The 24879-nt window shown below is 45.7% G+C and overlaps 1 protein-coding gene across 1 annotated transcript in view; it reads right to left on the reverse strand.

Moving 5' to 3' along the window:
- Positions 1–24879, reverse strand: part of SKAP1 (src kinase associated phosphoprotein 1) — a 706029-nt gene that overhangs the window by 187303 nt on the left and 493847 nt on the right. The window contains exon 5 of the mRNA XM_082271509.1: positions 15893–15958. Coding sequence (XP_082127635.1) covers positions 15893–15958 — 66 coding nt within the window. The remainder of the gene's footprint in view (positions 1–15892; positions 15959–24879) is intronic.

Consider the following 24879-nt stretch of genomic DNA (forward strand, 5'->3'; position numbering starts at 1 on the left):
AGCATTGTAATAACCCCTCTTGAACCCCTTTCCAGATGTGAATTTACCCTTTAGTGGACTCTTTCTACTGTATGGACAATAACCAGTGATCATTCTGCAATGTATGTGGCTCAGTGACACTTAAAGGCCATACACACAGGCCAAATGTTGAGTGGTTTCTATTGAATTGGCCGAAATGTGGCTTGTGTGTATGGCAGCCGGTCTGACAGAAGCCAATGGCTGAGAGCGATGACAAGTGTGTTTTGGCGCCGGAGGGGGCAGTCCCCTTCAGAACACAATAGCCCAGCGGGGAGATCACTGTGCTAACATCGGATAGTTAGTACAGCGGCCCCTCTGGAGCACTTTAGTTTTTTCGTTCAGCCCGCGGGTTGAACACAAAAGAACTGTTAGTGTGAACCAGGTTTAAATATTGTTGTAGCGAAGTAAGATAACAGCTTGAAACAAGCAACCCAAGGCCATAAGAACCTGAAGTTCCCTGGTTGCCATCTAGGAGATACTAAAAAAAAATGTAACTCTGCATGAGGGACCAATCACAGTTTGGTGTATTTCTGAATGCATTATTTTTCACCTGTACATTTTTACTGCTACTGCACCGTGGACACTTTCATATTTAATGTTTCTTGTTTGTGTTAAAGGAATGTGCAAAAAAGCAGTACGGACATAATACACACACTATCCAAATCAAAATGCATTCGATCAAAAATTGATTGAAAAACTGATGTTTCAAACACAAAAACACAAAACACACAACCTACAAGGAAGTGAGCTGCCATCTAGAAAGAGGAATTTTGCAAAAGCATTCAATACAGTTCCCCATAAAACAATCTAGAAGTTTTAAAACTTAAAAGCTTAATCTACAAGCTGAAGTCTGAAGGCATGCACCATAGTGTTTGTTCTTAGACAGAAAACTGGTTACAGGGGGGCGTCTAAAGGGTGGTGATTAATAACGTGTACTCAGACTGGTTTGGAGTGGTAAGTGGAGTACCCCAAGGCTCTGTCTTGGGATCAATTCTGTTTTATTCATAAACAATATAGAGGATGGGATAAACAGCTCAATCGCAGTTATTGCGGACAACACAAAAATAGGGCAATAAATTTGCATCAGGATATAGAAATGTTACAGAAATACCTGAATAAAATAATGGGGTGGGCAACTACACGGCAAATGAGGTTTAATGTGGAGAAATGCAAGGAGATGCACTTGGGGGCTAAAAACATAAACCCAAATAACTCACTAGGGGGGAACCTCTGGGGGAATCGAGGATGGAGATGGATCTGGGGGTCCTAGTAGAAGACAGACTGAGCATTAGCATGCAATGTCAAGCTGCAGCTACCAAAGCTGGCAGAGTTTTAGCATGCATAAAAAATGGATATACTCCAAAGATAAAACTATAATCTGCCACTTCTTAAAACTCTTGTTAGGCCACATCTGGATTATTCTGTCCAGTTCTGGCCACCAGTCCTCAGAAGGGATGTGCTGGATCTGGAGAGAGTCCAGAGAAGGGAAACAAAATTAAAAAGGAGACTGGAGGACCTCAATTATGAAGAATGACTACAAGCACTAAATTTATTCTCGCTGGAGAAGAGATGCTTGAGAGGGGATATGATAGCGATATACAAATACCTCAGCGTAGGAAAAAATGGATTTTTGTAAAATCTTACCGTAAAATCCTTTTCTCTTAAGCTCATTGACAGACGTAGTCCTCGTTGATTAATAACAACTCGGGTTATGCTGCCCTCTACAGGAGTAGGACTAGACAGGAAAGAAAACGTTCTGGCCACACCCTAGGGGCAGTCCCAGAGGGTATATCCTCTCACTTCCTGCTACAGCAAATCAGTTATGTCACAAAGCAGTGTTTAGAGAATTTAACCCAACCCAACTCCAAAACAGAGGGGCGGGTACTACGTCTGTCAATGAGCTTAAGAGAAAAGGATTTTACTGTAAGATTTTACAAAAATCCATTTTTCTCTGTCGCTCATTGACAGACGTAGTCCTCGTTGATTAATAACAACTCGGGACGTCCCAAAGCAGTACCACAAATGAGGGGTGGGCTAACAGAAATCAAAATCCAGAAGGCCCAACCGGAGCCAACCAGAAGCATCAAGGACTCATCGAGCAAAAGATGAGACCTAAGTGAAAAACCCAACAAACCCTTGAGATAGACCAACAGCCTCCTCAGATTGCGGCCTGCAGAACCTTGCGGCCAAAAGAGGCATCTGATGATGCCATCACATCAACTTTATAAAAAGATGTAAAGGTATGAACCGACGATCAAGTCATCGCCTTGAAAACCTGGATCGCTGATGCCTGTTGGCGGTAGACCCAGGAAACACTAGGCGCCCGAGTAGAGTGCGCCTTAACAGGGAACGGAGGATTCCGACCTTTAATAGAATAAGCCTGTACCATCGTCTGACTGGTCCATCTAGATATGGTCGCGGCAGACACAGGCAACCCCCTTATAGGGCTATCCGTGATCACAAAAAGTGAGTTCGTCTTACGAACCAAGTTCGTAGTAGTCAAGTGTACCCTGATTGTCTGAACCCCATCCAAGGAGTGTAATCCCAAGGATGGCTAGTCTTAGGACACGGGGAAGGTAACACAATATCTTTATTCAGATGAAAACTCTGAAAACCACTTTAGGAAAGGAAGGATGGATTCGGAAGAAGAACCACCTTATCCCTATGAACCACCAGATATGGGGAACGACAAGATAATGCGGCCAGTTCTAACACCCTGCGTGCAGAAGTAATGGCCACCAAGAAGGCCACCTTCTGGGATAATGTAAGCAAGGGAATCTCCCTAATATCTTCAAAGAGAAGTTTCTGAAGAACCGACCACACTAAATTAAGATCCCAGGCGGTAAGAGTGCACGCACTGGTGGAGCCAGATGTCGCACCCCCTGGATGAAATTCCGCACCAAGGAATGATTAGCCAAAAGTTTCTGAAAGAAGATTGCTAACGCTGAAACCTGACCCTTGATGTGCTCAAGGACAGTTTCTGCTCAACCCCTTGTTGCAGACAGACCAAGATTCGGGTCACCGAATAGGTATGTGGGGGAAATCCAAGAGATTCACACCACGCAATATAAGACTTCCATGTGCTGGAAGTCGCTTTCCTTGCTTTAACTAGAGGTAGGAATAACTGAAGCTGACACTCCCTTGTCCTTCAGTATCTGGGTCTCAATGGCCAGGCCATTAAGCCAGCGATAGTAAAACAAGATGGAAGATCGGTCCCTGAGACCGCAAATCCTCCCTGAGAGGAAGTCTCCAAGGAGCGTCCGCGACTAGCCTCACCAAGTCGGCGTACCAGGCTCGACGAAGTCAGTCCGGAATTTCCAGAATAACTGGAATTCCCTCCACCTCTATCCTGCAAAGAAGTTCCCGCAGTAACTTGAGAGGATGGAAGGCATGCCGTAGCTGATACTGCCCCCACGGGGCGATCAGCGTTTCTGCTGCGTCCGCTAGAGGATCGCGGGTGCGAGCTACAAACCTCCGCACCTTCCTGTTGAGCCAAGATGCCAACAGATCCACATCCGGGGTGCCCCAATGAAGGGACAGCTAGTGAAAAAACCTCTGGATGAAGAGGCCATACCCCTTGATCCAGAATCTGATGGCTGAAATAATCTGCCTGCCGATTTCCCACCCCCGGAGTGAACACTGCGGGGAGATCCGGAACAACCCGTTCCGTCCAATGAAAGATGCTAGCCGTTTCGATGGCCACCAGGACACTCTAAGTGCCCCTTTCTTGACATAAGTCACGACCATGGCATAGTGCGATTGGATCCGAATCGGGCTGCTCTAGAGCTGCTCGGTCCAGTAAATCAGACAAAATCTGATCGCTCTTAGTTCCGATACCCTATTGGTAACCTGGATGCTATCGGAAGGAATTACTTCCCCTGGTTGAGCATCGGAGACTTCCTGGTTCGCTCGCTCAACCGGATCCGATTGTCCAGGAAATCGGAATTCTGATTCCATTAGAAAAAAATCTTCTTCAGGAGAATTCGGGTATGAGACTGGGTATACGGTACTGTCTCTAAGAAGGCCACCATCAGTCCCAGCCAATTGACGGACAGCAACATCCGAATCGTTGACTGAACCTTCTGGAGTTTCTCCGCAAGGAGAAACTTTCTTGCCCAGGATGTATCCAACATTAGGCCCAGATAGTTCAGTCTCCTGGTGGGAACCAGGGATGATCTTTGGGAAAGCGAAGAAAACGCTGATGTCCTGCGATGATGGGGATATAAGGATAGGCATCCTAAATGTCTATGGACGCCAGGAAATCCCCCTGATGCAGGGAGGCCACCACTGTTCGGATGGACTCCATCTTTCCCCAAGTCCAGAAATTGGACGCACCTTGCCCTCTTTCCTGGGCATAGTGAACAGGTTCGAATAGAACCCCTGAAACCGTTCAATGTTAGAAGGGAAGAATCGCACCGGTGAAAGTGATCGAGACTCGATCCTGTATCCTGACCGTATGACCTTCCTTTAAAGAGGGATTCCTCAAACGGATAGCGCATAGCCATGCGTTTGGAAATAACAGGGGTTCATTTCAAAACGACCCCATTTGGGTAAAGGAAAATCCTTCGCCCTTTTGGTAGGTTACCAAGTACCAAAAAGGAATCTCAGTCTCAGCTACCTCTGCCGGTGTAACCTCAAGACTAAAGGTTTCCCGGACGGACACAACTAGTGCATCCACCACTCTTGTGCTATGGCGGAGGCAGAAACGTTCTCTTCACTGCTGAGGAGACATTACCTGAGACAACAGCCCCATAAGAGGGACTTGCAGCTGTATTGACCAGCTCCGAATCCGTATCTGAAGTATCAGATAAAAAATGAGGGTAGGCGGGGGTCACTTCTTGACCCCCGTCCCTGACAGGCCACCTCCACTCGCGATACCAAAGACTCCAAAACTGCCAAAAATGCATTAAAAACAAGTGAGGTACTGGAGGGTCCTGCGGCCACCTTGAGGGGATCAGGTGGGGATACCTATGCGGCAGAGTCAATGATTATACAAGACATTTGCCAGCGACCAAAAAAAAAAAAAAAAAAAAGACAAAGTAAAAAACTTTTTTTTTTTTTTTTTTCTGTAATCCCCCAGCGTAACAGCGCCCCTCAGTGTTACCTGCCTTTTTGGACCCCAGAGAGAGAGAGAGACCCCAAGGCTCATCCCTGATGCACAGAAGTTTTCTATCAGCTTGCTCAGTGCTGTCCTGTTACAGACAGGAAGTCTTTGGCCCTTTTTCCTGGCTAAAGGAGGCGGCTCCGCCCCTTAACACGCCTTCCGGCGCCTCCCCTGGCTCCACGAGGTGTTTGGTCACCTCAAACATGGCCGCCCCCATGCTGGAGACACGAGGCTACGCCAATATGGCGGCCTCGTGCGATCTGCCAGACAATGGCGGCGGCCTGTACAGGATTCAATGTTCGCCTGCGGGAGTATCTCGGCCCCACAACCTTCACCCTGATGGTTATAAGCCTGGCCGGCGGTACCGGACCCTGGCGGGCCGCCTGCGGTCCGTGGGCCGTCGGAAGGCAGCTCTCTGCCCTTGCTGGAGGAATGGCGATCTGGACTACAGTGATTCAGGCATAGGCATCGCCCTGTGAACGCCTCTGACAGGTAAGATACCTCTTGCTTCATTAGTAATGCCCATACTAGTACTGCCACTGACTTCAGTCACCTTTACAGTTTTAAAATGACATTAGATAGTCAGCTCCCAAACCAAGCCTCCTGGTTTTTGTTCACAAAAATCACACTCAAATTGGGGGATCTGTGACCTGTTATAGGATAGAGGGGAGACCCATCCTACCATTCCAGAGAGGGGCCCGCGTTCACCACAAACCCATCAGGGGGAAAGGGGGAACATACTACTCACCATACCGGAACCAGGCGGGCGCCACTCCTGACAGAACCCCTCTCCACCGGGGTGGGGGGGCTGTCGACCAGTACGGACGCCGTGACTCTTGGTCATTGGCGTTCAATCGAGATGTTTAACTCGCAGGGTCAGTCCCCGTCCAGTGGGACTATGTCGCGGCCGACCCAGCGCGGAGCTATGGCCTGCACGCGCTCGTAGGCTGAACTGGGGTGACCACTGGATCTCAACATCCAGCCCGTCGCCCAGTTACAGCTTGCTTGCTTGAAGATCTCACAGGAACACTGGAGAAAAAAAGCTGTCTAAAAAAAATCTTTCTAAGAAAAAAATCCTGCCAGGACCGAAGATCCTAGCAAGGTATCTAGGTCCTTACTCCTAACTAGACAGAAAAAAACTGATTTGCTGTAGCAGGAAGTGAGAGGATATACCCTCTGGGACTGCCCCTAGGGTGTGGCCAGAACGTTTTCTTTCCTGTCTAGTCCTACTCCTGTAGAGGGCAGCATAACCCGAGTTGTTATTAATCAACGAGGACTACGTCTGTCAATGAGCGACAGAGAAAAAACGATTCAGTCTCAGGTAGAGAAAGAGGACATGGGGCCACACAATGAGATTGGAGAAGCGGTTAACATTAAGCTGAGCAGGGGGTTTTTTTTGACTGTCAGGGCGATAAGGATGTGGAACTCTCTACCACAACTGGTGGTGTCAGAGGGGAGTATTGATTTATTTAACCACTTAAGGACCAAGCCTATTTATGACACGTTGTTTACAAGTTAAAATCAGTATTTTTTGCTAGAAAATTACTTAGAACCCCCAAACTTTACATATATATTTTTTAGCAATATGGAGAAATAAATGGCGGTCGCTGCTATATTTTATGTCACAGGGTATTTGCGCAGCGGTCTTTCAAACGCAATTTATTGGGAAAAAATACACTTCACTGAATTAAAAATAAAAAACTAAACAGTAAAGTTAGCCCAATTTTTTTGTATATTGTAAAAGATGATGTTACGCCAAGTAAATATCCTAACTTGTTATGGTTTAAAATTGCGCACACTGGTGGAATGGCGACAAACTATGGTACTTAAAAATCTCCATAGGTGACGCTTTAAAAAAATTTAAACGGTTACCCGTTTAGAGTTTGCAAAGACTCTGGAGAATAAAATGGCATAGTTGTAATATTTTATGTCAGACGGTATTTGCGCAGCGGTCTTTCACATGCAATTTTTTGGGAAAAAAATACACTTCACTGAATTTAAATAAACTAAACAGTAAAGTTAGCCCAATTTTTTTTATATATTGTGAAAGATGATTTTACACAGAGTAAATATATACCTAACATGTCACGCTTTAAAATTGCGTCTGCCCATGGAATAGCGGCAAACTACGGTGCCTAAAACTCTCCATAGATGATGGTTTAAACGCCTTTACAGGTTACCAGTTGCACAGAAGGTCTTTTGCTAGAATTATTGCTCTCGCTCTGATGATCGTGGAAATACCTCACATGTGTGATTTGGACACTGTTTACATGTACGTTTTCTTTGGTACACAGGGACAGGGGGTCGCTTTAAAATGTATTTTTTTCCCTATTGATTTAAATTTTTTTCACTTTTCCTTTAAAAAGAAAAAAATCTGATCCCTTTTATTGCTGTCACAAGGAATGTAAACATCCCTTGTGACAGTAATAGGCAGTGACAGGCACTCTTTATGGAGGGATATGGGGTCTACAAGACCCAAATACCTCATTTGCACTTAAAAGTATTCAAAATGCCAAAATCGTTGTTTTTGAATACTGTCATTTGTTTTAAATCGGCGCCATTGGCAGCCGAGTAAACCGGAAAAGATGTTATGATGTCGCTTCCGGGTTTGTTCATCGGAGAATCCGAACGTGATGTTTTGATGTTGCTTAAGGGTTACTTCATCGGAGAATCCAGCTGTCTTTGGGATTCTGACCAGCCAGCGGATGTGCCGGCTGGTCGCTCGGGTCTAGTGGTTGGACCGGAGACCCTGGCAGAGTGGCGGAAAGGGGGGGAACGTCTCCTTTCGCTCCTTACAACGGGTGAGTGGGTGCTGTGCTGCATTGGCTGTTATCACATGAAAGCTGACTGCCAGCTCTAAAAAACGGTACCGGGGTGATGCCTCTAGGTGCAGGCATCACCCCGGTACAACCACTTCTTTAAGCCGACGTACAGGTACATCGGTTTGCGGAAAGTGGTTAAAAGACTCTTGGATGGATATCTTAAAGAACACAATATACAGGGATATGGGAAATGATTAACGACACTGACACACGTACACCTACACAAGTTGAACTGAATGGACTATTGTCTTAATTCAACCTTACCTACTATGTAACTGCACGTGTACACAATCCCTAATGAATCCTCTAGCAGATAAGACAGATATGACACGATATATATGTATATATACAAACATATATACACGTATACGGTGCCTTAAATAAAGTATTTATACCCCTTGAAATTTTCCACATTTGGTCATGTTACGACCAAAAATTTAAATTTTCTTGGGATTTTATGTGATAGACCAACACAAAGTGGCACATAATTGTGAAGTGGAAGGAAAATAATAAATGTTTTTTTAAAAAAGTTTACAAATAAATAACTGAAAAGTGTGGTGTGCATTTGTATTCAGCTCCCTTTACTCTGATACCCCTAACTAAAATCTAGTGGAACCAATTGCCTTCAGAAGTCACCAGAAATGTAAATGTATTTTATTGGGAGTTTGTGATGGACCAACACAAAGTGGCTCATAATTACAAAGTGGAAGGAAAATGATAAATGGTTTTCAACATATTTTACAAATATCTGAAAAGTGTGGCGTGCATTTGTATTCAGCCCCCTCTAAAATAGAGTCCACCTGTAATGGTGCTGGTGGCTGAGCCTGACGTGCAGAGGTAGCCTCGTGGGATTTGGTACAACAGGAACACGGACGGGTCACACTGGTGGTAGACACGGGCTAGTCTGAGGTGCGGAGTCTAAGTGCTAGCTGGTTTTCACTAGAGCCCCTGATGGTGGGGATAGACTGCGCTGCAAGCTAACACCAGGTCGCGGTCCCCAGGGTTGCCCCACCAGGAGGTGAACACGTCCAGAATCGGAAGCAGATAAGCCGACAAGGATAAGGCAGGAGAGTGGTCACAGAAACGAGCCAAGGTTAGGGCTGGCAGCAAGCAGACGAAGTAGTGGACAAGCCGGGAGGTCGATCAGGAAGTCAACAGGAAACAGCAGGTTCAGAATCAGGAAGTACAGGTAAAGCTGCAGACAAGACAGCAATGGCTCAGTGCTGCTGTGGTGTTTAAATAGGCCAGCCTTTTGCCAATTAGTGCAATTAGTCTGCACTAAGTTAACTCTTAACTGGCAGATTCATAACAGCACTTCAGTGTACACAGGGAGTGTTCCTAACATTGCCCCCCCCTTAAGGGCAACCTCCGGGTGCCCAATAGGTTTTTCTTTTGTGGGTGACTGCGAAAGAAAGCATAGATCAGTTCTTTAGCATGGATATTCCGTTCTGGTTCCCAGGAATTTTCTTCCAGGCCGTAACCTTTCCACTTTATGAGAAATTGTAATTGACCTCTCCTCCTCCTGCAATCCAAAATAGCCTCCACCTCATATTCTTCCTCCCCATCGACAATCACAGGTTCGGGTGGTTCCGAGCTTCTGCCCGGGAAGGAGTTAGGGACTGTAGGTTTTAACAAGGAGACATGAAACACCGGATGAATTCTAAGAGAATCAGGTAAGTGTAATTCATAGAGACCTCGTTGAGTTTCCTCTTGACCGGGAAGGGTCCAATAAACTTGGGTGCCAATTTCTTTGAGGGACAGGCTAGGCGGAGGTTGCATGTAGATAGCCATACTTGGTCACCTGGTTGAAGGATTAGTTCCCCTCTCCTCTTCCTGTCAAAAATTTTTTTAGAGGCTGCTTGTGCCCTTATTATAGCATCCTGCAGCAGTTTACAATTGCGGTTGAGGAAACTAATGATATCCTGTACTGCTGGAACTGTGGGTTCAGCGGGAACGTCCGGTAAGAAGGACGGATGGAAACCGTAGTTTGCGAAGAACGGAGCTTGCCCTGTAGCAGAATGTTTAGCATTGTTGTATGCAAACTCTGCCAATGGTAGTAGGGCCACCCAGTCATCCTGGACAAATGTGGTGAAACAACGGATATACTGTTCCAACGTCTGGTTTGTCCTTTCGGTTTGTCCATTAGTCTGAGGATGGTAGGCGGAAGACAAGGACAGCTCAATCTTCAATGCGTCGCACAAGGCTTTCCAGAAGCGGGAGGTAAACTGGACCCCTCTATCTGAAACAATATTTGCAGGAACCCCATGAAGCCTAACGATCTCTTTAATAAAAACTTCTGCGGTCTCCTTGGCCGTGGGCGTATTCCTGAGTGGCAAGAAATGGGCCATCTTAGATAGACGATCAACGACCACAAAAATGGCGGAACAGCCCTCTGAGGGGGCAAGCTCCACTATGAAGTCCATGGCGACCATCTTCCAAGGCCTGTCAGGGACTGGTAGTGGCCTGAGCAGGCCCCACGCCTTGTTTCTTACAGACTTGCTCCGGGTTCAGGCGGTACAAGACTTCACGTACTCCCTGCAACTCTGTTCCAGATCTGGCCACCAAAATGTTCGTTTTAATAGATCCAGGGTCTTATGAGTACCAAAATGGCCCGCCAGAGGGTGGTCATGGCATAACCCTAAAACCGTCACTCGGACCTCTTCAGGGACAAAGATCTTGTCTTCAAGCCATAATAACCCATCTCTGGGTACCAGGGACACCTCAGGGAGACAGAGATTCTTTGCAGAAGCTTGCTTTATTTGGGCCATCAGGTTGGTCTGTAATAACAAAAAATTACCTGCGGACAGGATGGTGTCGGGTACTGGCACTTCCTTTGGATCATCAAACATGCGGGAGAGCGCATCTGGCTTGACATTTTTAGATTCCGGCCGGTAGGTAATATGGAAGGAAAATCTTGAGAAAAACAATGCCCAACGTGCCTGACGTGGCCTCAGCCGTTTAGCAGCTCTTAAATACTCAAGATTCTTGTGATCTGTGAAGATGAGGATAGGATGCGTTGCCCCTTCCAACAAGTACCTCCACTCCTCAAGGGCAGCCTTAATGGCCAGAAGTTCCCGATCGCCAACGTCATAGTTCCTTTCTGCTGGGGAAAGTTTACGAGAGAAGAAGGCTATAGGATGTATGAGATCTTTAGTACCCTGCCTTTGCGAAATAACTGCCCCCACGGCCACTTCTGATGCATCTACTTCAAGAAGGTAAGGAAGGACAGGATTCGGGTGACTCAGGATGGGAGCAGTTGTAAAGAGCCTTTTCAAGGTTAGAAAGGCAGTCTGGGCTTCAGGAGGCCAATTGAACCGGGTATTCTGCTTCGTGAGCTGTGTAATGGGGGAAATGATGTCAGGGAATCCCTTAATAAATCTCCTGTAAAAGTTGGCAAAACCTACGAAGCGCTGGACCCCCTTCTTGTCTGACGGGGGTGGCCAGTCCAAGATGGCGGAGACCTTTTGGGGATCCATCTTAATTCCTTCAGTGGAAATTATGAGACCTAGGAACTGAATACTCTGGCGTTCAAATTCGCACTTCTCAGGCTTGGCATATAATCCATGTTGGCGGAGTCTGCCGAGGACATTTTTGACATGTCCCCGATGTTGATCCAGGGATGCAGAGAAAATCAAGATATCGTCCAGGTAGACAATAACAAAGATATCTAACCAGTCTCTGAAAATATCATTTACAAAATGTTGAAAGGTTGCTGGGCAGACCTTTCCGCACGGCGCTCACGAAGCCGGCGATCTATCTGGATAGCCAATGAAATCAATGCCTCTAGGGAGTCTGGAACGCCAACTCGGGCTAGCTCGTCCTTCAGACCCTCAGATAGGCCTGAGCGGAACTGGTGACGTAGTGCTGCGTCGTTCCACTCGGTATCAGTACTCCACCGTCTAAAATCCGTGACCTACTCCTCTACTGCTCTGCGGCCTTGCTGGAGTGCATGAAGAGCAGCTTCCGCTGTGGAAGTGCGCTGTGGATCATCGTATAATTGAGCCATGGCACCAAAAAAAGAAGACAAGGAGTCTATGTGTGGGCTGCGCTTTTCAAGAAGTCGGTGTGCCCAGGACTGGGGTTCATCCAAGAGTAGGGAGATGACAAATCCAACCTTGGTGGCTTCCAAGGAGAAAGTCCGGGGCTGCAGTGAGAAATAAAGTTCGCATGCGATACGGAACGTCCTAAATTTGCCCCGATCGCCTGAAAATCGCTCTGGTGTAGGAACCCTGGGTTCAGGTGGTAGCATCAACACTATGGGTCCTGAGACCGAACCTGTTGGTGTCGTGGAAGTTGGGGGTACCAAAGAAACAGGAGGGTTCCCTGGGTTAGTCACAGAGTGCAACCGTTCCTCCAAGTGCACATAGCTGTCCTGGAGCGACTTGACTGTTTGCGACAATGCTGCCAAGTGTTGGCAGATCTCGTCCAGAGGAGAGGCCCCTCTTGCAGGCTCCGACATGGCTGTCTTGTACTGTAATGGTGCTGGTGGCTGAGCCTGACGTGCAGAGGTAGCCTCGTGGGATCTGGTACAACAGGAACACGGACGGGTCACACTGGTGGTAGACACGGGCTAGTCTGAGGTGCGGAGTCTAAGTGCTAGCTGGTTTTCACTAGAGCCCCTGATGGTGGGGATAGACTGCGCGGCAAGCTAACACCAGGTCGCGGTCCCCAGGGTTGCCCCACCAGGAGGTGAACACGTCCAGAATCGGAAGCAGATAAGCCGACAAGGATAAGGCAGGAGAGTGGTCACAGGAACGAGCCAAGGTCAGGGCGGGCAGCAGCCAGACGAAGTAGTGGACAAGCCAGGAGGTCGATCAGGAAGTCAACAGGAAACAGCAGGTTTAGAATCAGGAAGTACAGGTAAAGCTGCAGACAAGACAGCAATGGCTCAGTGCTGCTGTGGTGTTTAAATAGGCCAGCCTTTTGCCAATTAGTGCAATTAGTCTGCACTAAGTTAACTCTTAACTGGCAGATTCATGACAGCACTTCAGTGTACACAGGGAGTGTTCCTAACACCACCTGTGTGTAATTTAATCTCAGTATAAATATAGCTGTTCTGTGAAGCCTTTAGAGGTTTGTTAGAGAACCTTGGTGAACAAACAGAATCAAGAAGGCCAAGGAACACACCAGACAGGTCAGGGATAAAGTTGTGGAGAAATTTAAAGCAGGGTTTGGATATAAAAAAATATCGCAAGCTTTGAACATCTCACAGAGCACTGTTCAATCCATCATCATCCGAAAATGGAAAGAGGATGGTACAACTGCAAACCTACCAAGATATGGGCGTCCACCTAAACTGACAGGCCGGGCAAGGAGAGCATTGATCAGAGAAGCAGCCAAGAGGTCCATGGTAACTCTGGAAGAGCTGCAGAGATCTACAGCTCAGGTGGGAGAATCTGTCCACAGGACAACTATTAGTCGTGCACTCTACAAATCTGCCCTTTATGGAAGAGTGGCAAGAAGAAAGGCATTGTTGAAAGAAAGCCATAAGTCCCATTTGCAGTTTGGGAGAAGCCATGTGGGGGACACAGCAAACATGTGGAAGAAGGTGCTCTGGTCAGATGAACCTTTTGGCCTAAAAGCAAAATGCTATGTGTGGCAGATAACTAACAGGACATCCCCCTGAACACACCATCCCCACTGTAAAACATGGTGGTGTCAGCATCATATTAGGGATCGACGAATATAGTTTTTTCATTGCCGATACCGATATTTTGGTCATCACGTATCGGTATCGGCCGATATGGGCTGATATTTTCATACATTTAAAAAAAAAAAAATTTTACATTCTTTTTTTTACTTGACAGGTACTCTTGTGGAGGGATCTGGGGGTCTAAAAGACCCCAAACTCCTCCTCTGCACTTAAAAGCATTCAAAACACCAAGTTTGGCTGATTTGAATGCTGTAATTGTTTTGAATCTGGCATCAGTACCCAGAAGTGATGTCATGACATCACTTTCGGGTTTTTGCATGGATGCGGCTTTGATCAGGTCTTCGGTGGCCATGCAGGCTGGTTGCCCAAGTCTCCCGGTGGGACGGGAGACCCGGGCAAAACGCAGAAGGCGGCGGGAGGACGTCCCCTCCCGCTCCTTGTAATGACAACCGAGTGGCTTCTCAGCCGCATCGGTTGTCATTACAAGACAGCCGACCGTCGGCTATGGACATCGGTACCGGGGTGATGCCTCTAGCTGCAGGCATCACTCCGGTACAAGCACTTTCCGAAATATTGGTAATATCGGCCACCTTGGTTGATTCCGATATATCGGGCAGAGTGCATATCGGTCCTCGATATATTGGCTTTGCTGATAATCGTTCGATCCCTACATCATATTGTGGGGCTGCTTTTCTTTACCAGGGACAGGGAAGCTGCTCAGAGTTGTTGGGAAGAGGGATGGAGCCAAATACAGGGCAATCTTAGAAGAAAACCTGTTAAGAGTCTGCAAAAGACTTGAGACTGGGGCAGAGGTTCACCTTCCAGCAGGACAACGACCCTAAACATACAGCCAGAGCTACAATGGAATGGTTTAGATCAAAGCATATTCATGTGTTAGAATGGCCCAGTCAAAGTTCAGGCCTAAATCCAATTGAGAATCTGTGGCAAGACTTGAAAATTGCTGTTCACAGATGCTATCCATCCAATCTGACAGAGCTTGAGCTATTTTGCAAAGAAGAATGGGCAAAAATGTCACTCTCTAGATGTGCAAAGCTGGTAGAGACATCCCCAAAAAGACTTGCAGCTGTAATTGCAGTTAAAGGTGGTTCTGCAAAGTATTGACTCACAGGGGCTGAATACAAATGCACACCACACTTTTCAGATATTTGTAATACATTTTAAAAGCCATTTATCATTTTCCTTCCATTTCACAATTATGTGCCACTTTGTGTTGGTCTATCATTTAAAACCCCAATAAAATACATTGTTGTTTTTTGTTATAACATGACAAAATATGGAAAATGTCAAGGGGTATGAATACTTTGTCAAGGCACTGTATATACATTGATCAGCCATAACATGACAACTGACAAATAAAGTAATAACACTGAGTATTTTGTTAACATGGCACATGAAAGTTGATGGGATATATTAGGCAGTAAGTAAACATGTTGTCCCTGAAGTTAATGTGTTTAAAAAAAAAAAAAAAAAAAGGCAAGTGTAAGGATTTCAGTGATTCTGACAATGGCAAAATTGTAATGGCTAGGCGACTGGGTCAGAGCAACTTCAGCTCTTTTGGGATGTTTCCCGTCTGCAGTGGTCAGGACCTACCAAAAGGAGTCCAAGGAAGGAAAACCAGTGAACTGGCAACAGGGTCATAGGCAGCCAAGGCTCTTTGATATATGTAGGGAGCATGGACTAATCCATATAGAAGAGCTATTGTAGCTTAGATTGCTGAAAAAGTTAATGTTTGTCCTGACAGAAGGGTCTAAGAACACCCAACGCATCTCAGTTTGTTGCGTATGGGTTTACGTAGCAGGGTGCCCATGCTGACCCGTATCCACAGCCAAGAGCACCTACAATGGGTAATTGAACATCAAACCTGGACGGTGCAACAGAAGAAGATGACAGGAGGTCTGATCAATCATGCATTCTTTTACATGGTGTGGATGGCCAGGTGCATGTGTGTGACTTACCTATGGAAGAGATGGCTCCAGTATGCACTTTAGTAAAAAGGCAAGCTGGCAGAGGCAGTGTGATGCTCTGGGCAATGTTCTTCTGGAAAACCCTTGGACCTGCCATTAGTGTTCATGTCTCGATGGGCCAGGGCTGTTTTTGGGGAAAAAGGGGGACCTATCCAATATTAGGCAGGTAGTCATAATGTTATGGCTAATCAGTGTATAGTATGTATACATATATATATCAAAAGTTCGGAATGCAACTAAACAAAGTTATGTCAAGATTCAAGAGCGATCACTTCCCTTGAACAATTCTGGAATGCACACATGGCTGTACCTTTGTTTCGTTTTTCTAGATAACCTTGCTTCAGAAGTTTTTCAGGTTCTCCTGCATCTTCAGGATCTGAAAATAAAAGATTCAGAGATTGTAAATAGGGAACCAGATGAAATATTAATTTAAAGAACATTTAAATATTTTAAATAATGTAAACAATAATTTAAGGAACTACTACACAAACTCAATTTACATCAAAGCTAGTTCCAAAAACCCAGTATATAAAAACCAGACAAACATAAAGTCAATAATATCTATCAATGTTGTTTAATAATTATAACAGTACAAGCATATTTACCAAAGCCTCCTTGCTCAGACCTCCAAACCCTACCAAACCGCTGCCTTGCCTCTAGCATGATGTCACAAATGACACAGCGCCTTTAATTCAGATTCTCTCCTCCCCACCTTTAACTCTGAGGTTGGCAATATCTCATAATCTCACAAAGAGTTGTATGTAGGATTTCTGTCAGCTGGGACGTACAATAAAAAAACTAAAAACCTTGTTAGGTACCATTGGGTTTTGGTTGAGGTTTTTTTAACCACTTAAGCCCCGGAAGATTTTACCCCCTTCCTGACCAGGCCCTATTTTGCGATTCGGCACTGCGTGACTTTAACGGACAATTGCACGGTCGTGTGACGCTGTATCTGAACAAGTTTGACGTCCTTTTTTTTCCCACAAACAGAGCTTTCTTTTGGTGGTATTTGATCACCTGTGCGATTTTTTGATCATGCGCTATAAACAAAAAAAGAGCAACAATTTTGCAAAAATAACAATATTTTTCATATTTTTTTATATGAAATTCCCCCCCCCCAAAAAAATGTAAAATTCAAAATTTTTTAACATTTTTGGCAATTTGTTTTCTGCTACCTATGTTTGGTTAAAAAAATTGCAATAAGCGTATTTTGATTGGTTTGCGCAAAAGTTATTGCGTTTACTAACTAAGGGAAAGATTTTTGTAATTTTTTTTTAACGAGTAATGGCGGCGATCTGCGATTTTTTTTGCGAGACTTCGACATTGTGGCGGACAGATCGGACCCTTGACTGACATTTTTGACACTTTTGGGGGTACCAGTGACATTACTACAGTAATCAGTGCTATACATATGCACTGCTACTGTAAAAATGACACTGGCATGGAAAGGGTTAACTTTATTGGAGAAGGAGGGGTTAAGTGTGTCCCTAGGGGCGTGCTTCTAACTGTAAAGGGATGTGGCTAGTGGTGTAACTACAGAGATATACGATCCTGCATAGCACGACCGTATGATCTCTGCACTTACACAGGGGAGAATGACAGGCGGCTTTGTTTACATTAGCCGCCTGCCTTTCTCCCTCTGTAACGGATGATCGCGAGTGACCGGCGGACATCGGGTCCGCCGGTCACTCGCGTGGAGCTGTCCGTGAACGAGTGGGGGCGGACGCGCGCCTCCGGCGGCGTGTGGTCGCCCCCTATTGGCTCACAGGCGAGTGACGTACCCATACGTCACTTTGCCTGCATGGGGCTGACCGCTGCAGTATATGTACTTGTGGCGGTCGGCAAGCGGTTAATGTAAGATTTGTGATTGCTAGACTTTAAAGCCAGGCCAACAAACACAAACTATTTTAAAAATATTCCTGTTTGTGTAGTTTAGAAGATCCGCTTTTTAACCTCCCTGGCGGTCTGATTATGTCAGTATTTTTGAATGTCAAAGTGTTACATTGTTTTGCATGGAAATCTGTTGTTTTATATTATAGGCCTTTAATTCTTAAGAAAAAACAGTATAAGTGAATACAAATTATTAATAAATTAATGAATTAAATTAATAATAAAAATAGAAGGAATACAACAGTAAAAGTGCTGGCAGGGCACTGGATAAAGCATAGGGACAAAACTGAGGTGAAATGGTTTGATACAGTAATGTATCATGTTATGTTTTGTGTACTTTTTTTTAATTTCCCATCCGGTTCCACCCCCCTGCGCCTGTAAGAACGATCAAGCGGCTGAACAGCCGCTATGATTGCTCTTACTGTGCAGGGAATCGCCGGCTAAAAAAAATGATATCCCCACTTAAAGCCCAGGACGTCAGATGATGTCCAGCGGTAAGGAAGTGCTTTCAATTTTTTATTGGATGTGTTTTTAATAGCAGAAAATGAAAATAGAGATTTATTTTGGTGGTATTTGATCATGACGGGGTTTGGGGGTTTTTTTTTGCGCAATAAAAGGAAAAAAGGCCGAAAATTTTGAAAAAAAAAACAAAAACTACATTTTTTGTGAAAAAAAATGATACAGTTTTCATTTGGGTACAGAGTTGCATGACCGCTCCATTGTCAGTTAAAGTAATGCAGTGCCAAAAGTCACAAAATGGCCTGGTCATGAAGGGGGGTAAATCTTCCGGAGGTCAAGTGGTTAAGCCCCCATCTGGGGGGGAAGCACAATGCCCTTTTTACTCGCCCAGCCCTGAGCGCATTAAAACCACACCAACTAACAGTGCTGACCTCCACCCTTGACGCAGACATGACCAAGCTCAGTCATCACTATTCAACCTCACATGGAAAAAAGGAAGACGGGATCGCTGATGCTATTTTCATGGTCAAAATTGATTGTACAGCCAGATGCTAAGATGTTCTCAAGAAGAAATATTGGTTGTTTATTATGACCTTACTTTTTTATTGTCTGTCTGTGATTGTTAGCTACCACAGCAGTCCATCAAGTATGAAATATGTACAATTACAATGTGCCAAGCTGGACCAATGTAATAAAGATCATACCTGGAGTTCAGCTTTAAATGTAACCTGTACTGAAAATGTAAAAAAACCAAGGCTACCACTGCTGAACTCTCCTTTTAAAGGGCAAGTCTTGGGTGCTGTTCATTGTATCCATTCAGTTGGGTCCCCCTTGGACCTAATGCTCACTTGACTGGGTAGGGAGAGAAACAAGTATACATACTTACCTTATTTATCTTTATCTTATCAGCTGGCTCTCTTCTCCTACTGACCAATGCTCTGGAACAGAGGCCTAACTAGAACCTTTAGGGCCCCTGTGCAAAAAACCATGAAGGGCCCCTCGGACCCCTGGCCGGGGCCCTTCCTTTCAAGCCTGGGGCTCTTCCCACTGATCTTGGGGCCCTTTACTCTCGTTGCGAGGCCCTTTATTATGGTCCTGCAGCGGGACCCTTTCACAAGTTCTTCAGTGGGCCCCTTTCCTGCCATCGTTGTGCCTCCCCACGGTGGTGGAATACCAGGGCCCGGTTGCAAGTGTGACCTTTGTGATCCTGGAAGTTCACCCACTGGAGTCAGTAGTTTTTATTTTTTGGTATTTTAGTTATATTATTTTTTATCATTTTATTTTTTTTACAATGTCACTGACTATGACTCTGTCCATTCAGAAAAGGAAGGAGCTGGTAAATTACATATTTACTGACCCCTTCCTTGTTCTCTATTGCGACACATCCCCTGCAGCAGCCGGCAGGAGAGGGGGCACAGTGGGGGGGGGGGGGCCAGGGGAGCACACAGGGGCCCAGAGACAGCAGACCACAAGTGAACTGGATAGGAGGAGTGGCGGGGGCAGCATACAGAGGAACCAATCTCCTCCATTTTCCTCCTGCAGCTACAGGAGGAAAAAGGAGGACAGTGATTTCTCTACATGCTGCCCCCACCGCCCCTCCTATCCAGGTGTACAGGGCAGCCGCACAGGCCCCCTGGAGCATGGGGCCCGGTTGCAACTGCAACCCCTGTAGTTACGCCCCTGCTCTGGAATTCGCCAGACTGTACAATGCAGGCCTGCTGGTCTTGCATTGTATGTGAAGAGATCAGAGAGCTGCAATCAGCCATATGCAGAAGATGCTTTCTGAACCATGCCTGCTCTGAACTGTGCGCAGACCGTTTTCCAATTTTACTGAAAATGATCCTAATAGGAAATTATGTTTTTAGATGGTTTTCGTTGCCTTCTGCTAAACAGACAAGGGTACATGCACAAAGAGGGCCTGCCAAGAACTTTACAATGAGCAGGTGGGATGGCCTATTCAGGTTTCCCAATGCAGTTAGGGCTTGGATTTCTCAGTGAGCTCAGTGAGGATATGCTTTCAGTCCTCGCTTACTGAGAGGAGGCGGGGCGGAGCACGGCCTCAATACACTACATACATACAGCTCACTGAAAAGGAGGCGGGGCGGAGGCGGGGCAGAGCACACAGTACAGCTCATCTCCTGTGTAGTAATGCAAGATTTCATGCCCTGAAATACATCCCAGCACACACTGTGAATCACCAAATGACGTAATCGCTGACCCGGAAGTGAGAAGAGGATAAATAAAGCAGAAAATAAGGTATTTACTAGCAAAAAAAAACAAAAAAAAAAAACTTCCCATTGGTAAAAGTCATTTTAAAGGGGATTACATACATATAAAGTGACTAAAATGGGTGGAACTCCACTTTAAGTGACAATGGGTCCCTTCTGTTATTTACAATGGGTCTGTAAAATGTGCCCTCTCCTGGTAAAAATAGAGAGGTCCCAATCAAATAAGTTATTCAATATTTCTTGGCAACAAAAAAAATAGTATTAATAGTAGTAATTAAGGAAGACAAACTGGCCTATATATGAACCACATATATAAACATAATTAAAAAGGTCAGTAATTGGTGCCTGAACTTTTCATGCCACATGTCTAGGAAAAAAACCTGGTAATACACACTAGAAGGAAATGTAAATTCATTTTGATCCCCCAGCACCCAGGTCACTAGATTTACGATCCTGGCATCTCTCCGGACACAGAAGTGTTACAGTTGGGCAGCCAAGCAGTTAACCAAAAAAAAATTAGCATGGAAATTAAAATTCAAGGCAGCTTATTTAAACTGCGGTGCATATTTATGGAATATTTAGTATTCTGGTATGTGGCGTGCACAACATGGGAGGAAATATGAATATTACATTACTGTCCCCGAACCAGCATCCAGGACCCTGCTGGCAAGAGCATAACAAATGCCGCAGTAAAAAGTTTTATTTAGATGTTAAGTCTCCCGCCCGCAGCAGGATTTCAGAGAGCGTGCCGCACGCGACCATCACAACGCACTCAGGAATTGAATTACCCAGGGGGGAGACACTGCTGATGAGCTTTGCTGCGCTTATTTAATTTCATTTACTTTCAGTCCATTAGCAGCATGGGGCTTTCTGTATCCCCACAAGAATGTCACAGGCATGAAAACGCTGTATAAATTACAGAGAGATAAACCCTATACTCACTGCTACACGTACATGATGAGAGGTTCACTGAAAGGTCTGACCCCCCTCTCCTCTATGCTTTTACTTTTTGTTTTTAAATATCAAGCTTTTTTTTACAGCTTGAGCAATTCTTGTTATTTGGTATTAAGATTAAAGGAAAACTTCACTGAAAATGAAAAAAAAAAAAAACATTTTTCAATAATTCTAGACTTGACCAGTGGCCCCCATCCAATGTTCCATCAGTTTCCTCAATCCAATGCTCCACCAGTGGCCCCCGTCCAATGCTCCATCAGTGGCCCCAATCCAATGCACCATCAGTGACCACCATCCAATGTGCCATTAGTGTACTCCATTCAATGCTCCACCAGTGCCCCCCATCCAATGCTCTATCAGTGTCCCCTATTCAATAATTCATCAGTGCCCCGTGTCCCATGCTCCATCAGTGCCCCCCCCGTCTCATGCTCCATCAGTGGCCACCATCCAATGCTCCATCAGTGGCCACCGTCCAATGCTCCATCAGTGGCCACCGTCCAATGCTCCATCAGTGGCCCCCGTCCAATGCTCCATCAGTGGCCCCCGTCCAATGCTCCATCAGTGGCCCCCGTCCAATGCTCCATCAGTGGCCCCCGTCCAATGCTCCATCAGTGGCCACCATCCAATGCTCCATCAGTGGCCACCGTCCAATGCTCCATTAGTGGCCCCAGTCTAATGCTCCATCAGTGGCCACCATCCAATGCTCCATCAGTGGCCCCATCCAATGCTCCATCAGTGGCAACCGTCCAATGCTCCATCAGTGGCCACCATCCAATGCTCCATCAGTGGCCCCGTCCAATGCTCCATCAGTGGCCACCGTCCAATGCTTCATCAGTGGCCCCATCCAATGCTCCATCAGTGGCCACCGTCCAATGCTCCATCAGTGGCCACCATCCAATGCTTCATCAGTGGCCCCATTCAATGCTCCATCAGTGGCCACCGTCCAATGCTCCATCAGTGGCCACCATCCAATGCTTCATCAGTGGCCCCATGCAATGCTCCATGAGTGGCCCCGTCCAAATGCTCCATCAGTGGCCCCATCCAATGCTCCATCAGTGGCCCCCGTCCAATGCTTCATCAGTGGCCCCTGTGCAATGCTCCATCAGTGGCCCCGTCCAATGCTCCATCAGTGGCCCCCATCCAATGCTTCATCAGTGGCCCCTGTCCAATGCTCCATCAGTGCTCCCCATCCAATGTTCCGTTTAAATTTATTCTAGGGCAGTGGTGGTCAATTTTTTTGATATGGTGGTCCTCAAGTGCAGCCCCCACTGTCATTAAAGGGCTGCACATAAAATGCAGTGAAAGTTAAATATCAGAGCGACAGCAGACAAACAACAGGTTATAGTCAAAAACTATGGGCATTATACAAGAGATGGTCAGAGACTGTTGACATGCTGCAGAAGATCGTCAGAGACTGTGAACATGCTATAAGAATTGTTGGAGACTGGGGACAGGGGATACAAAAGATGATACTTCAGGAGACATACAGTGGAGATGCAAAAAAACATTGTTAAAATAGGGCAATAGGGAAACAGATTTGTCTTGAATAGTCTGTTCAATTCCCAATGGAATTTTCCTGTATTTACTTAAAGACAAATAGTCTGTTCAATTTCCAAGGGTGTGGTGTGGTATGTGGTGAAAATTCTCTTGGCAAAGGACACCAAATCTCACACAATGGGGGAAAAAAAGGTTATTTGGTTGCACATGATTAGATGATGGAAGTCAGCAGAACTTCACCTAATTGATTCAGCACTGGGCTTTAAACTACAGTATTTACATATACTTAAAGCGGTAGTATCCCGCTTTTTGACACTTTTACCTACAGGTAAGCCTATAATAAGGCTTACCTGTAGGTACAAATAATATCTCCTAAACCGGCATGGTTTAGGAGATATTTACAGTGCATGCAGCCGCTCTCGCGAGCGGCGCATGCGCTCTGAAGGTCCGGGGGGACCTTCAATTAACTTGCCGGGAGCTTGCCGGAAACATCACTCCCGCGCGCATGCGCGGGAGTGACGTCATCGCGGCTCCGGCCAATCATCGCGCTGGATCGTCTCTTTCGGACAATCAGCGCGCCGGAGCCGCCGAACCCGGAAGAGACGACGAGGGATCATGGCAGCGCCCGCAGCGATGTCCGGGGGTCCGTGTCGGGGCTTCGTTTTAAGGTAAGTTACACATAATGGGCTAGTATGCGATGCATACTAGCTCATTATGCCTTTGTCTTGCAGGTTTTTTTTTTTTACTTTTTTTGTTATAGGGTTTACAACCGCTTTAACAAGCAACACACTGGGGGAGATTTACTAAAACTGGAGCACTCAGAATTTGGTGCAGCTGTTTACCATTATCCTTGAAAGTGAAAGTAAAAGAAAAACCCAAATTTTGGGTTGTTCCCAGAAAAGTAATAGAGAGGAAATCTTCTAATGGGGACACTAGTTCTGGTGACCTAGAGGTCCCCAGGGAATTCCTTTATTTTCGGGGATTTCATCTCGCTTCCTGTCTGGCTTTGGGACACAGACGGTGAAAATAAATCAGGCAAATAGAAAAAAATACATTTTTACTATAGTTCTACTTTAAAACAACCCCTCACATACTGTGTGCAACACAGGGAGGCATAATGCACTGCACCTCATAGAGGGATAAGGCACTGCTTGAAACAGAGAGGAGAGAACATGCAGAGTCCAAGAAGCAGGTAGAGTTCTGATTGGGATTTTATTGGTTCCCCACATAAAAAAAACACCTATAAATGGAACTACTCTTTGTGCAAGTTGTATATGACCTGGAGCCTCAACATTCTATCCCTGTGTGCCAGAAGTTTTTATTAAGTCCTGCTATGCAGAAAATATCAGAAGCCTTAACATGAACAGGAATAGCAAGAGACTGCTGAAGGTATAGGGTGCATCTTGATGGCACCATGATGCTGCCACCACAATTATGTCCACAGCGGTAGGGTCTAGGCTTCAATAGGGATACACCTACATTTGAAAATTAATCGTGCTATCACTATTTGGTGATAGTATATCTTTTGTCACCTTTTTTGTGATTAATCAATCCGGACCGCACACCCCATATATACTCCTGGCTGCGCAAAATCACGTACATCTACGGGATTTTGTGCAGTGGTTTTTCGGGGGCAAGCGCCATTCCCGCTGTGATTGAACACAGTGGGAGCAAATCAGTGGGGACCCGTCAATTGTTCGGCCGAATGACAGAACGGCGGTCTGCCTATGTAAATAAGGCAGACCGCTGTTCTGTCATAGAGGAGGAGCAAGATCTTGTGTTTCAGCTAAGCTGAAACACAAGATCTTTCTTTTCCTCTAGTAAATCCAGTTCCCCTACAGTTAGAAAGCACTCCCTAAGAGCACACTTAACCTCTTGATCACCCCTAGTGTTACCCCCTTCCCTGCCAGTGTCATTTATACAGTAACAGTGCATATGTTTAGCACTGTTCACTGTATTGGTGTCACTGGTCCCCAAAAAGTGTCACTTAAGCCCCGTACACACGTACCAATCGTCGGCCGAAAATATTCGGCTGACGACCGATCGGCCGATTGTATGCTTGTTAGTATGATGCTTCTGACAGCCGACAGCGCATTTTCGGCCGAACAGAATCGGTCGTGCAGGCATTAAAATTTTTGTTGGCCAACACCAGAACGGCCGATTGTTCGCCAGTCAGTACAGATTTCGGCCGACAGACAGCAGATTTGCAAGACTGGGCATGCTCAGAAAAGAAAAAAGACCAGGAAAGTTAACCATCACATGACATCAC

Source organism: Pelophylax lessonae, assembly GCF_965119305.1.
Source record: "Pelophylax lessonae genome assembly, chromosome: 11".
Lineage (NCBI taxonomy): Eukaryota > Metazoa > Chordata > Amphibia > Anura > Ranidae > Pelophylax > Pelophylax lessonae.